Source organism: Hydra vulgaris, chromosome 11 (genome assembly GCF_038396675.1).
Source record: "Hydra vulgaris chromosome 11, alternate assembly HydraT2T_AEP".
NCBI classification, from domain to species: domain Eukaryota; kingdom Metazoa; phylum Cnidaria; class Hydrozoa; order Anthoathecata; family Hydridae; genus Hydra; species Hydra vulgaris.
Window position 1 is genome coordinate 31,523,410 of NC_088930.1, and position 15,428 is coordinate 31,538,837.

Consider the following 15,428-nt stretch of genomic DNA (forward strand, 5'->3'; position numbering starts at 1 on the left):
GTTCGTCCTAATAACACCTTTGCAGCCGTTGGAAAACCTAACCAGTGGAACTGACTCTGATGCCTTTACAGCACTTTTTCTTAAACCGCTGAATGTTAAAAGTAGTGAGCCACTATCGCCACTTTGTTCTCCACCATTAGTTCCAATGCATATATCTACCCCAATTTCTTCTAAACAACATGTTGATAAAAACCAATCACAAATTTCACCTCCTAACATTTCAAATTTTTGTAAACCTTTGAAAGGCTAAGTGTCCGCATCAGCTTCAGTTGGTCCAAAAAAAGCACAAGCAAATATGCAGGCTTTGATGTGCAAGCTGTTCATGCAATGATGCAGCCGTTATTGCAATGATGCAGGCTTTGACACAGTGCAAGCTGTTCGATATGGTCAAGCTGTCATTTTGCAAAAATTAGCTTTAATTTCACAATGGCAAGACGGCTTGGCAAACTTAACTCTGAAAGCAATACCTTCATATGAAAGTGTACAAAGAAAAGTTCCTTTATTTTGTATACCTGATGATCTAGCCAATGTAGATATTGTTTTATCTGAAGAAATATTTCAGTGGCTACTTCAAGAGGGTGGCCGTGATGCCAATGATCTTTGTGAGCGTTTGCTAAATCTTCTTTTATCAATTGATTTGGCAAAACAAGTTAATCGAAGTGGGAAAAATGGAAAAAATAAAACTTCCAGTGAAGTTGGAGAAATTTCTAAAGGACTGTATTTTGGCTAAATTTCCAAATGAAACTCGAAATGCTGTTGAGTTGCGCATCATACGATTTTTGCATAATGCTAAGGATAAGAATGGTGGCAGGGCTGCTAGGAGAAATCCTAAGGATCCCCAAAATATAAGTATTTATGATATATTGTTTTTACAATTGTTAATTTTAAACCATTACTTTAAAAAAAAAGAAGCTGTATATAACAAACAGGGTCTCTAAAAATAGCCCCGGGCCCTGAAAACTCTTAATCTGCAACTGTCTTTGTATTTATGTATGTATGTATGAATCCTTGGTTAGAGTTTTTCCAATGTTTTCTATAAATTGTGATGGGATGGCATATATATATATATATATATATATATATATATATATATATATATATATATATATATATATATATATATATATATATATATATATAAATATATATGTATATATTTATATATATATATATGTGTATATATATATATATATATATATAATTTTTATAGGGTCTGTTAAATGCAAGGTGTTAAGCAATGCCAAGGATGCAAATGCTTATGACAGTGCACATTCTGATCCAAAATGCCAAAGTAACTTTTTGTTTAATTTGTGATACATCTCTCTCTCTTACTCTCTCTCTCACACTCTCTCTCTCTCTCTCTCTCTCTCTCTCTCTCTCTCTCTCTCTCTCTCTCTCTCTTTCTCTCTCTCTCTCTCTCTCTATATATATATATATATATATATATATATATATATATATATATATATATATATATATATATATATATAAATATATATATATATATATAAATATATATATATATATAATAACAATGTCACCTTTAATAAAAGTTGTTCAACAGTAACCTAACTACGCTATGATTCATATGTCAAAATTTAATTTTATGCTATTTTTTAGATGCTGCACATAAATTACGAAGACCAATGCCCAGAAAACATCAGATGTTTAGCCAATCTAATTTATTTGATGATTCAACAGATTCAAATTAATTTATTTTAAAAATATATTTAATTTTGATTTATATGTGTATATTTTGTGTATATCATGGTAAGTTTAACTTTCAACTTACAAACAAATTTTTGACAAACTGATTTCAGTTGCTTACATATATCACTATTTATAAATAAAAAATCAACATATTACCTATTATAAAAAACAATTTCAAAATGTTATTACTTAAGTAATAAGTTTTAAAATTGATTTTTATAACAGAAAACAACGGAAATATTCATACTTAAGTAATAATATTTTATATTTTTAAATTATTTTTTATAATAGGTAATATGTTAATTTTTTATTTATAAATAGTTATTAATAAAAATACCTAAGTTTAGGATTTGAAATATAAAAGGGAAGAGACAGGACTGTAAGGCGAAATTCTATCTACAAGTTATGTAGGAATCCTTGGTATGAATATTTACAATATTTTTTGTAAATTCTTGATGGGTGCATTTAGCAATTAAGGATGCATTAGGCCAATTTATTTAGGTGCTTTTGAACGTGATAATTCAAAACAATTGTAAGTATTATATTTCTAAGTAAAACAATTTTTGTTAATGAAGTAATAATCTTTTTAAACTATTTTTTTATAATAAGTTATATGCTATATTTTTTATTTATAAATAGTTATTAATTTAAATGTAAAAAAACTTTAGGATTTGAATAAAAGAAAAGAGGCAGAGCTGCAAGGCGAATTTCTAAAGATCCTAAAGGTATAACTATTTTGTGAAATGTTGTTTCAATTGTTTATTTGAAATCATCATTATTTTTTAAAATGCTATATATAACAATATCCCTATGTATTTATGTATTTGTATTTAAAAATCCTTGGTAATGATATCCAAAAATTTCTATAAATTCTTGATGGGTGCATTTAGCCATTAAAGCTGCATAAAGTCAACTTATTTAGGTGTTTTGAATGTGATAATTCAAAACACAAATCTATGGAAAAAAAAGGATGCAACCTGATCCAAAACATTTTAAAAGCTTGTATTTTTTCCATAAGTAATAAAATTGGTAATGCATATATAGTTTGTAGTATATTATATATGTATACATATATATATATAATATATATATATATATATATATATATATATATATATATATATATATATATATATATATATATATATATATATATATATATATATATATATATACACATATATACATAGATAAATATCTAATTTTTATAGGGGCTGTTGAATGCAATAAATTAAACAATGCCAAAGATATATTTTGAACGGTGCACATCCTGATCCAAAAATCCCAAGTAACTTTTTATTTAATTAGAAATGTATTAATTTTTATATTAGAAATATAAAATAATTGCTTTGTTCTCTCAAATCAAAAGTAGAAACTACGTTGATTTCTACGTTTCTAAGATGAAATCTACTTTGTGAATTATATTATTTTACTATAACACATATCAATAATACATTTACATATATTATTGATATGTGAAAATTTAATTTTATACCATTTTTTAGATGCACACAGTGGATTGTCAGTAAACAAAAAATGTTGGAAGTTCACCCGATCAAATTTATTTGATGATTCAACTGATCCAGATTTATTTATTTAAATCAAATATATAATTTTATATTCGTGCTTTAAATATACTTCAGTTGGTTTATCCTTTTTTCTGTAGTTATCTTACATGATATATTAACTCTTACATTAAACTGATTTTGGTTGCTGATATTATTCCGATTTATGTTTGTGTGTAAAGATTTGTTTACGATAGTTCATCGTCTGGTCGAGCATTTGTGGCTTTTTTTAATCCTCGGGCCTAGATCAGCTGTTGACATTAGACCGCCATCCTTCGTTTCCTTACAGAATCGCGTCGGGGCGAGATCGGCCAGCCGATGATATAAGCGATATTGCGTCGACTTAATATCGGCCAGCCTATGCATCGCGATAGTTTAGGGGGCCAGCCGATGTCGGACCGACATCGATCCGTACGGACAAAAACGGTTGCGGTCCGATGTCTGCAGCCGAGCTCGGCCCGACATCGGCTTTAACACAGGGTTTTATAGAGGTTTTCTATTATTGGTTTTGTATTTATTGCAAATCATGCATTAAATACATCTCATAGTAATGAAAGGAATTTTATGATGGAGGATAACTGGGATTTTTTTTTTTTGATTAAATATAATATTTTGTCAATAATTAATAAGAACTGCTTTAAATATATAATATTACTCAGTTAAATAGATTATATCAATTTGTTTATAACTTTAGTTTAAGTTCTTGATAGGAATATGTTATCTTTACACATTGCTAAATTTTTTAAAACATCTAATTTAAATATGGCTAATAGTAGAGGTAGAATATAATTAATTTATTATACTATGCTCTGTTTTATTTGCTTACACTTATAAATTTAAGAAAGAAAACTGAAAGTTCAATCTAAAAAAAAAAGTTTAACTTTTATCATTTTAAGCATCATTTTTACACACTCCTTTGATCCTTAATTATGTCTGATAATTCAAGAAGTAAAATTACTAGACTTCTCAAAATAAAAGAAACCAGGTTAGGCGACCTAAGATCGTCGTCGAAATGAAAGAGATGAGCTAAGACGAGCTTAAATAAATTGTAATCAAAATAAAAGAACTTTTTTTTTTTTCTTTCAGTTTTAGTCGTGTTACATAAAATTCGTAGTACAATTGATACATAAACATAAGTCGTAATACAAATCAGCGTACTAACAATATAAAGCTAGGTTCTCAAAAGAAGATGATTAGCATCTTATCATCGGAACCTTAAAAAGTAAAAATATTTATTTATAACATATATATTAAGCCACTGTCATGTATGGAAGAGCACTTGGCTCAGTGTGCAGCTTATGTATTGTGGATATATTAACTAATTGCCGAAAAAAAATTTTTCTTTTGAATCTTTAATCTTTTTGGGAAATACAAATTAAAAACGTGCATTTTTCACAATGGAGTCACTTAAGGTCCGAAATAAAAGCACTCAGGCGGTTTTTGGGAACCACTAAATCCGATCCTTTAAAGTGCTATCTAAATTTTACTGACTACCAACGGAGTTATATTTGTACTTTAAAATAAAAGAACTCTGAGATGGAGTGAAAAATTTTGAATATTAATTCAGAAACTTTCTTTCTAAGAATTCTAAGAAAAATTCTAAGAAAAAATAAAAAATAAATATTCCAAAAGAAATTAGCGGAGTAAATATTTATCTAATAAATTTAGGTTTTAAATACTTAGTTTTTAAATATCATCGGTAAAATTAAAATTAAAGTATATTTATAAATAAATGTTTATGATTAAACAATCAATTAATATTAAATATAAATAAATCAACAAATGCTTTCACGCCATCTAATTCTAAAAGAATCTTACTACTAAACTGATTAAAACCTATAAGAAGTTGTTTTGTTACAAATATTATGGTTTATAATGTAATTTTTAAACATTAAATAACACTTCTTGTATCTTTATTTTCCGCAAAGAACTGCTGTTTAAGTTTACATTAAAAAAAGAGTGTTATTGAGTGTTATGAGTGCTTTTCACTAGTTAAATTTATACTTCCATTAATTTGGTTTACACTTAAATATTGAGTCAAATCTTTTCGTTTAAGAAACAACAACTAATGTTTAATGAAACGTAAAAGTATTATTCAAAATTACTTTCATAACTAACAAAATGTTGGTAAAAATTATTTCAAATATAGTAAACCAGGAAATACGACAGAATAATGCTCCACAATCTTCCCAATTAAAACAATTCCATGCTAAATATGATAGCTTAGAAGTCGAAAATAAAAAAAAAACTTAATATGTTTTTACGTTATCTGATTATAAAATAAGAAGATCTTGATATAGAAACCCCAACAACTTTGTACTAAACTAATTACAACTTTAAAAATTTTGTTTCGTTTGCAAATATTACAGTTAACAATGTAATTTTTGAACATTAAATTGTTTAAATATTGAATTACAATTCTTGAACCATTGTTTTAGATCTTACTTCGATTTATATCTTTAAGCTCCAACGTTTCCGCAATAAATCACTTTTAAAGTTTGGATTAAAGAAGAGAGTTAAAGTACAAAAAAAACAGTTGACAGAAAATTAAACAAAATTAATTTGCATGGTACTACATTCTCGCAGAGATTGTGGAGTTTTACTCCACAATTAAGTGTGGAGTAGCACAACTAATCTACAACTGTGCACAACAAGCCCACGTTTGTGTATAGGAGTTACAGCTGCGCATCAATCTAAAGGAAAACTTCACCCTTTCCCTTAAAGTGTATTTGTGGAAAAGTGAGAGATGCAACTTTACGAGTTTTGGGACAGAGACTCTAGCTCTAATCAGAGGAGTCGTATATATTCCAACTCTTCTGTAGAACTGAGTTTGCCAAGACTCAGCACGTTAGATAACTTACTTTTAAACTGATTGATCACCATATTTATAGTTACCTAATAAAAAATGATTGACTTGAATGTTTAAAGACTATTTTCACAACTAAAAATTATGCACGAACTAAAGTGCATGGTAGCGTTGGTACTTAATTTCATAAGATGCGCTCATACTCTATAAACATAAAAATATAAAATTAGCATATCTTTAACAAAATTAAAGTCTATACACATGGGTGTATAGTCTTTAACTTTGTTGAAGCCGAAATACTAAATAGCGCTTAAGACTAACACCCATAGTTTATATACCCATGTGTTATTTGAAGCATCAATAAAAAATTAATAATCTATATAATAAAATATACCGGGTAATAAAAGATAATGAGATTAAGGTTTCAACTTCAATTATTGATTTTATTATTGAACATTATATTAATTTTTTTTTCCAGAAGCTTCCGTCCCAATCGATATTTTTGATGCCGCTTTTCGTGCGTCATTTGCAATACCAACTCTACCTGAAAGATTCGATTTCTTTTTTTTGATAGGAGGTAGCATGTCGAAGTAAATTTTGTTTGTTTGGCAAATAGCACGATATCTTTTTTTTTCATGTTCGATAACTAACCCGTGATCTTTACATGTACTTTCTTCACAGTCTTTTAATGGGGTTTGTAGCCTTTCCTCTAGTTGATCAAATACTTCTTGAGACTCAATTAAGTAAGTCAATGACTTTATTTGATTTAGCAATTCGCGGCAAATAGAAGCTTTACCTTGTTTTGGATAACTTTTGATAGGTATATTAGATAGTTGAGATGGATCATCTACAGGACATGGTTCTTTAACCGACATACTTTTAACTATACGCGGTTTCATTACATCAAAGTCCAAGTTTAAAAAAACAGAGTTCTTGTATTGTGTACCAAACGAATCCCAAGATATTTTATATTTTGTAGTCACAGCGAGCATATGTTTACACGGAAGTAAGTTTTTTTTCCAATCAAAGCAACTACAACTTGGCATTCGCAATTCATCACCAAAAAAAACTTCATAAATATTATTATTTTTTTCACTCTTCACTTTAAAAACTACACCATCTTTATAAATCAAATTGCTTGCTATGAATTTTGATGAATCCAATTTCTCAATACAGTGGGCAACAAACTTTTTGGGTCGGTTATGTAGCCAAGAAGACAGACTTTGTTGGTAGGAACGGTAATAACCAGACGCTTTAAAATTAGATTCAACATAACTAAAAAATTAGTTTTATAGTTATAAGCTATTTATATGCACACAAACACACACACACATATACGTGTGTGTCAAAACAGCAACACTAAAATATACCTGTTATACTTATCAGGTAAAAATTGCTCCACAAGAACCGTAATCATTCCACTTAAACATTTATCATGAAATTTACTTAAGTAGCCATATTTAAATTCTTTATTCTTACTTTCCACTCCATTATTTGCATTAACTGCAACTTCAAGCAAACCCAGTCGATAGTAACATACCCAGAGCTAATTAAAGAAAATACATATATTAAAATTTATTAAAATGCACTTATCTTTTGCATTAATACAATTGACAAAAATTACAGTATAAGTTTTGCTTAAAACTATTTCTCAATACCTCTGAGTAATAAAATTATTCTATTGTACCTGGTGTACTGGAAACCAAGTTTTGTCGAGCCAATTTCGAAAATTCTTGGAACTATCACTTTTCCAAACCTCACTCGCTTTTAACTCTCTAACATGTTCTTCATATAGATCATGTGTTTCAGATGATGTAATCTTTCTTAGCACAACCAAAATTGTTTCTCTTTTATCTCGTAGTCCATTATTATGAGCAGATAACCATTGAACCCATGCTTGCTCCCGGTGGAAATCGCATAATAAAAGATCTAAAAAGACGAAAACGATTAATTTTCTTTGCAAGAAAATGTCAAAAAAAATTAATAGTTTTCATCTTTTATTATTTTTGATTATATATAAAAATATGTTTTATAGTAAATAGAGTACTTTTACTTGAACAAACGTCAAGTAAAAGAATTGAACAACATAGTACTTTTGTTACTTTTCAGACCTATTTTTTATAACGAATGAAAGAACTAACTGCCTGTTTGGAACACTTTTCAAAAACGTTTATAACAATACGCAGCTATGCTGTTTGTATAGTTTTATCGCTTCAAAGACAACGAGAAAATATTTTATCATTTCATTGAATAAATTCTTTTTTTACATAAATTTGTATTATACAATAATCCACAAACATTAACAACCGCTGAAACACATTTGTTGTAATAAAATTTCTTGCATCAATGGATAAAATATATGTAAAGCTTTATGACAAGATAATTTAGAAAATTATTTCTTTCATGTTAATGTTTGATGTATTTAATTTTGTGACACACCAAAGTACTTTTTACTTTGTAACTAAAAAGTATTGCTGAACCAAAATACATTTATTTTAGTATTTTGGTTTAGCAATACTTTTTAGTTCACTTTGTTACTTTTAGAGTCAGTACTTTTACTTTTTACTTTTTTTATTTTTAAGTATCTTTAAAATGTAACGACCCCAACCCTGCAAATAATGTACTTACTTGGAAACAAAAATAAGATGGATTGAATTTCTTCATCGCAGTTGTCTACCATAAATGGTTGTGGTAGCCATAGTGGATTCCATATTTTAATGAATGTTAAAGCTTCTGCAATTGAGGTAACTGTCTCATTTTGAATGGCAAATGATGCTACAACTTGGTAGTCCACATTAGTTTTAACAACTAAAAAGAACAATGGGATGGCATATCTTGTTGTTTTGTATGTTGCATCAAAAAGACAAATACTGTTCCCATACCTTTGAAGTAAACGACGCTGGTTAGCATTTTGGTAAATAAAGAGTAATCTATTATTTTTTGACTCATTTAAATCAAGTGATGCTACATTCTAAAAAGCATTAAAAGAATTCATGTTGCAATAATGACACAATTTTAAGAAATATATTATTTTGATACAGATAAAACAATACATAAAATGACTTACATTGATGTCAGTTAGATTTTCCATTCCACAGTTAAACCACAATCTTTCTTTTTGATTACTATTGTGTGAGTCCACTTTTTTGTATCCTCTGAACAACATTTTATCATTTGGGTGTGATTTTTGCCATTCGCCTATCTTATAAAAAAGATTTTCCTGATCCATTTTAGAATATTTGAGTGCACTCATTGTGATACTAATATAGTTTCTGATATCAGAAATTTGAGGATGAAAACGCCTGTTACTTGTTTCCGGCTGCTGCAAGCCTTCAAAAATGTCATATTTAACATAGCGTTGAAGACATCTTTTTATTTCATGAGCATCCCTAATACCTTCCCCAACCAGGTCCTTGATTTTTCTTATTACACGTTTGTCGACTTGTTGTAAAACTCCTCCAAACTAAAATAGAAATTTGTAAAATAGTTTATATATTTTTTGACATCATGGCCTACTATAGTAACAAGTGCTTATGATGTTACAAAGTCTGTGAAAATTTTTTTTATGAAAATGTACTGTGAAAATGTTAAGTATGAACTTTTTAATGTTTATTGGTGAAAAAAAGTATTCTTCTGATATGGTTGCTAGGGCATTTAAGTACTTTTCACTGTCAAATATCTTTTACTCTCGACTATGAGATGACTTTAAACTACTAAGTATATCTTTGATGACAAAGTTAAATGTCTAAAGTTAGAAATGTTGGATATGTTGATCTTTTAAAGTTGTATTTTGACAAATCCTCTACTTCTCTAAGACTTATACTACTAACTGATGAAACATTTTTGGTAAATCTTTCAATTTCCCAAATGAATTAGCAAAAACAGTTTTGGCTGAAAAAAGTTTTTGTATGTTATGCTTTATAAAGCATTACCAGTAACAGGTTTAGATGCTAATTTTCAATATGATCAAACAATCCAAACAATTAAAGCATTGTGGTGGTTCGGTTGTTGCTATTCTTTGGACAATAACAAAGTAAATAAAAATTTTTTTGGAATGTTTTATCTCAATAACACCAGGTGCACTAATGATAACACTTCCTTCTATATGACTTTGTTCATTTAATAAAATCTATTCGCAACATTTGGCTCACTGAAACTTGCCAAGGACTATGTTTTACTGACAAAAGTATTTCAAGAACTGCAAAAAGGTCAGATCTTAGAAAACTTTTTTTTTAATTTTCAAAATTTAAAAAAGATGCTATTGTAAAATTGCCTAAACTTAATTAAACTGCAATTTTTCCTAAACCAATTGAAAGTCAAAATGTGTTGATTTGTTTAGGAACATTTTGTGATGAGACTGTAGCTGCTTTAAAAACTCATACATCCATAAAAAATGTTGACGACACCACAATGCTTTTTTTTATTTTTTATCAAAATTTTTAAAATTGGTTATGTTAAAGGACTTTATAAAGATATTTGTACGAGATAAATATTGTGCTGTTTTTTATCAAACAATGATAAACAATTGAACTTTCTTTTAAACTTGGCTAATATGGTTGAAACATGCTTCCTGAAAAATAAGGTCATTTTCCTAGTGACCTTATTGAGAAAGCATTTGGAAAACTATGGCAAGGATGAGGTGATACCTACTTTATAAATGTTCAGCAAATATTGCAAAAAGTTGACAAAAAAAAAAACTTTGTCTGAATATTGGTATCACTAATGATATAGAACTATAAATTTGGTAAAGTATAAGTATAATGATAAAGAAGTGTAAATTTGGTAAAGTATAAAATTGGTATTGCTAATGATTTAGAAGTATCATCATGCCATTTATGTGAAAAATGTAAATATGTAATGCAAAATGATATTTTGCTCAGTGTTTCATAATCTTCCACTTATTGAAAGTAATTTGTCTAAAGAAATTAAAATGTCTTTGGTTTACATTACTGGGTATGTCAATAGAGATCCACCAGTTGAAGTTTATTTTGTTTTGACCAGTTCCGAGATTATGCTAGAGAGATTAATTGTGGTGGTTGAATTTTGCCTGGAGATATTATCAGTTATTGGATATTTTATTCATACATTTGAGATTAATTGTGGTGGTTGAATTTTAATTGAGATTAATTGTGGTGGTTGAATTTTGCCTGGAGATATTATCAGTCATTGGACATTTTATTCATACATTTTATTTTATCATCTTTACACATTTGTCTGTTGTATTAGCTTATCTAACTGCTTTTGGATGTAATCCGACTTTTTACGAATTTACCCATGTTTCAAAAAAATATTGTAGTATCCTGAAATGGAATCTATGAAATGTGGTTTGCATTTATTATTCTTGCATTTATTATTCTTAATTGTTCTTTTACTGCTTTTAGTATTTGCAGTTGCCTAGAAGAAAAACAATTGCATTTTTATTATTTCTATCATGCAAAAAATATAGCAAGTCAGTATTTGTTCTAAATTTAATATTCTTCAATTTAACTTTTTAAAGTTTAATTTAATCACACTTTCAATTTTGAAAAAGTATCAACAAACAAGTTATTACAAGAACAAACAAGTTACTACTACTATTTTACTTTGAAACCATTAAATATCACCACATCTCTTAAAACAACTTTTGCTGGGCAATTTATCTTTTTAGTGTTCTGCGCGTGATATCTGCTTTTCGTGAAGCAATGGTCTTGGTTTTTCTAAGGAAACCATTAAACAAAGTAATATTTGAAAGACTTTAAAAGATATAAATTATTAAAAACTAAATCCCCAAATATGTTTATAAAGATGTCATCCGCAAATGGCAACCTAAAATAGCTTATTGATAAAGTTATTCTTTAATTATATAAATACAAAACTCAATTTTATAATTAATTTTGAAATTTAGCATTGCAAAAGCAACTCAAGTATAACTTACATGCTTTAGTTTTTCATTCACTTTCTTCCTCTTTGTACTTATACATCTATCAACACCACTAGAACAATCAAGACGTTTTTTACCTAAGATTATGAAAGGCATACCAGAGAACTGAATTGGAGGTGTTCTGCCGGATCTTTTTATATCCACAAATAGAAGTTTGTGGTTTGTTAGCTCAAAATCTGCAGAATAAAAAAGTAATTCAATTATATAAATATATATATATATATATATATATATATATATATATATATATATATATATATATATATATATATATATATATATATATATATATATATATATACCAGTAGAAAATCACTTAACAAAAATTTTTTCCATTTAACACTGTGTTTCATCAACAAAGATTCATCAGAAAATCATATATATATATATATATATATATATATATATATATATATATATATATATATATATATATATATATATATATATATATATATATATATATATATATATATAAAAGAGTGTCCCAAAAATCATAGAACTTTTTTTTATTTCAATGACAACTAGATGTAAATTCTAAGTTTTACTGTTTTCTCTGTCCTGACTCGTCCTTAACAAAAAAACATAAGTTTTCCAATATAAATTTACTTATATAAAATTTTTTTAAATAACGGCGACTAGAATGCTTTCTTAATCTCAAGTTTGACTAGCCATTGCTCATTTCTCTAAAAATTAAATATGTTTTTTATACAGTCCTAGAGTTATAATAATAAGCATATTCAAATTTGTATCAATGAAAAGCTTTTCGGAAATCTGGAAAAATGATTAAAAAAATATCTGGAATTCAGCATATACACAGCAAAAGATAAATTCTGAAGATATCAAAAATACTCCTAACACTATAGCTCTTAACCACCCTCAGCTGCAGGAGTTAATTTGTGGATTCTATTTACTGTTCAATGATGCTAGAAAAATGAACAAAAAGTTCATTCAAGATTTTATTGTAGCTACAGAGATATTATTCAAAATTTTGTTTTTGTAGTAATTTTAAAGTCTAAAAATATTTTTCTAAAAGTATGACCAAAACAAAGCTTGACAACTGCTGAAAATTTGTACTTTCAAATTTTTTTTGCTTCAAAACAATATAATCTTTGATGTGCTAGAAAATATTACATTCAATATTATTTATTTTTATTTGCAGAATATAAAATCAAACTTAAATAGTGGCAACAAAAATTGCATATATTTACTTATAGATTATTTATGTCTTATTGGTTTTTAATTTCATATGAAGAGAAAATTTAATAGTGATTTCTATTTTGGATGAAAAACTCAGCTTTTACATCTAGCACTTCCAGTCATAATAAAACCCTGAAAATATTTTTTTGGACACCCTTATACATATATATATATATATATGAAGACCTCAGTGGAAAAACCGGCGTTGTCACATTTAAAAAGTATTGAGAAAGTATTTATTGATCATTAATAAAAGTCTTTATTTAAAGCAAATGAAACTAAGCAACTTAAAAAAATTTATACTATAATTATTTTATTTAAAATTTATTCAAAAACAAAACATTTTGTAATTTTTTATACAAAAAATTTTTTTTCTTTGCTTTAAATAAAGACATTTATTAATGATCAACAAATACTTTCTCAATACTTTTTAAATGTGACAACTCCGGTTTTTCCACTGAGGTCTTCATATATATATATATATATATATATATATATATATATATATATATATATATATATATATATATATATATATATATATATATATATATATATATATATATATATATATATATATATATATATATATATATATATATATATATATATATATATATATATATATATATATATATATATATATATATATATATATATATATATATATATATATATATATATATATATATATATATATATATATATATATATATATATATATATATATATATATATATATATATATATATATATATATATATATATATATATATATATATATATATATATATATATATATATATATATATATATATATATATATATATATATATATATATATATATATATATATATATATATATATATATATATATATATATATATATATATATATATAATATATATATATTTATATATATATATATATATTATATATATATATATATATATATGCATATATATATATATATATATATATATATATATGTATGTATGTATATACATACATACATAAATACATACATACATACATATGTAAATACATGCACATTATGAATATATATATATATATATATATATATATATATATATATATATATATATATATATATATATATATATATATATATATATATATATATATATTTATATGTATATACATACATAAATATGTATACATATGTATATAAATACATAAATATGCATAGTTTTTTGTTGTAAATATGTTTTTCATATATAGTAGAAAATGATCAATTTCTAAAGTAAAAAAAATAACCTTTTTGAGCAAATCCAACATCTTTTGTATAAACAGAGAATTTCACGTTCATGTGTCGTTAATGAGATTCAATTGCATTCTAAGCTTCTTTTACTGTTTTATAAGAAATTGCATTGAAAGTTTTAGTTAAATCTACAATTTAAAAATATAACATGTCAACTTTCAACCTTGAAATTATTATAAATAAATGTTTATTAACTTTAACTGCTATTTTCGCAAAAAATTATTATAAAATATGAGAAAAATAATTACATGAAATATTCAAACCAATAAAACTATAAAAACCTTTATATGTTTCATCCATTTTTCCATTCATAGCAAAAAAATTAACGAATTTAAATAGATTTTTTTTAAAGACTTAATTTAAATAACATTTGTATCACATTGTAAACGCCGTAATCGGGTCTAGAATTTTTGAAAACTGTTCAAACAGCACTTTGACGGATTGGATTTAGTGTTTCCTGCGATTTTTGGTATATTGGCAAATTTATAGAAAACTATAACGCTTTACGGTCGATTAAAAAAAAAAAACTATTGACCAAAGTAATACGTAAACTAATTGTATTAAGTCGGTACAGAAACCTTTTAGTCTAATAATTATCGGTAAAAATTGGTTTATTATAAATAATGTAAATTATATCGGTTTATTAATTAAAACGGCAGAAAAAAGGAATTAACTAATGAACATTATTTCTAAAATTTAAACATAGAATTCAAAATTCTACTTACAAAAACTTTTAATAAACTTTTTATAAGCATTTTTGTAACATTTTATGGTAGTCCCTAAAATGTAGAGATTTTTTAAAATTGAATATCACACCCGCGGATAGACTTTTTCTTATGTAGAATTGAATTCTGAGTCGAATGGCGACACGCGGAATGTCGCCCGACCAATACCTGCTGAGTTATTAAACAAAAATCCGATCAAAATGCATAAAAACCGTTTTT

General features: G+C 26.1%; 1 protein-coding gene across 1 annotated transcript; it reads right to left on the minus strand.

Annotated features, from left to right (window-relative positions):
- Positions 1-6,503: 6,503 nt before the first annotated feature.
- LOC136087580 (uncharacterized) lies at positions 6,504-14,865 on the minus strand. Its single transcript, XM_065810768.1, has 8 exons — positions 14,766-14,865; positions 14,481-14,612; positions 11,996-12,177; positions 9,149-9,544; positions 8,710-9,052; positions 7,769-8,010; positions 7,452-7,627; positions 6,504-7,356 (listed from the first exon to the last, which is right to left on the minus strand). The coding sequence occupies exons 2-8, from the start codon at positions 14,530-14,532 to the stop codon at positions 6,543-6,545; spliced, it is 2,205 nt and encodes a 734-aa protein (XP_065666840.1). The 5' UTR covers positions 14,533-14,612; positions 14,766-14,865; the 3' UTR covers positions 6,504-6,542.
- Between the last annotated feature and the right edge of the window lie 563 nt (positions 14,866-15,428).

Excerpts from the sequence above, each read along its gene's own strand:
- LOC136087580 (XM_065810768.1), bottom strand. The coding sequence starts at position 14,532 with ATGAACGTGAAATTCTCTGTTTATACAAAAGATGTTGGATTTGCTCAA. Across the intron at positions 12,178-14,480 it reads TGTTGGATTTGCTCAAAAAG|ATTTTGAGCTAACAAACCAC; the intron begins GTTATTTTTTTT and ends TTTATTCTGCAG. Across the intron at positions 8,011-8,709 it reads CATCTTATTTTTGTTTCCAA|ATCTTTTATTATGCGATTTC; the intron begins GTAAGTACATTA and ends TCGTCTTTTTAG.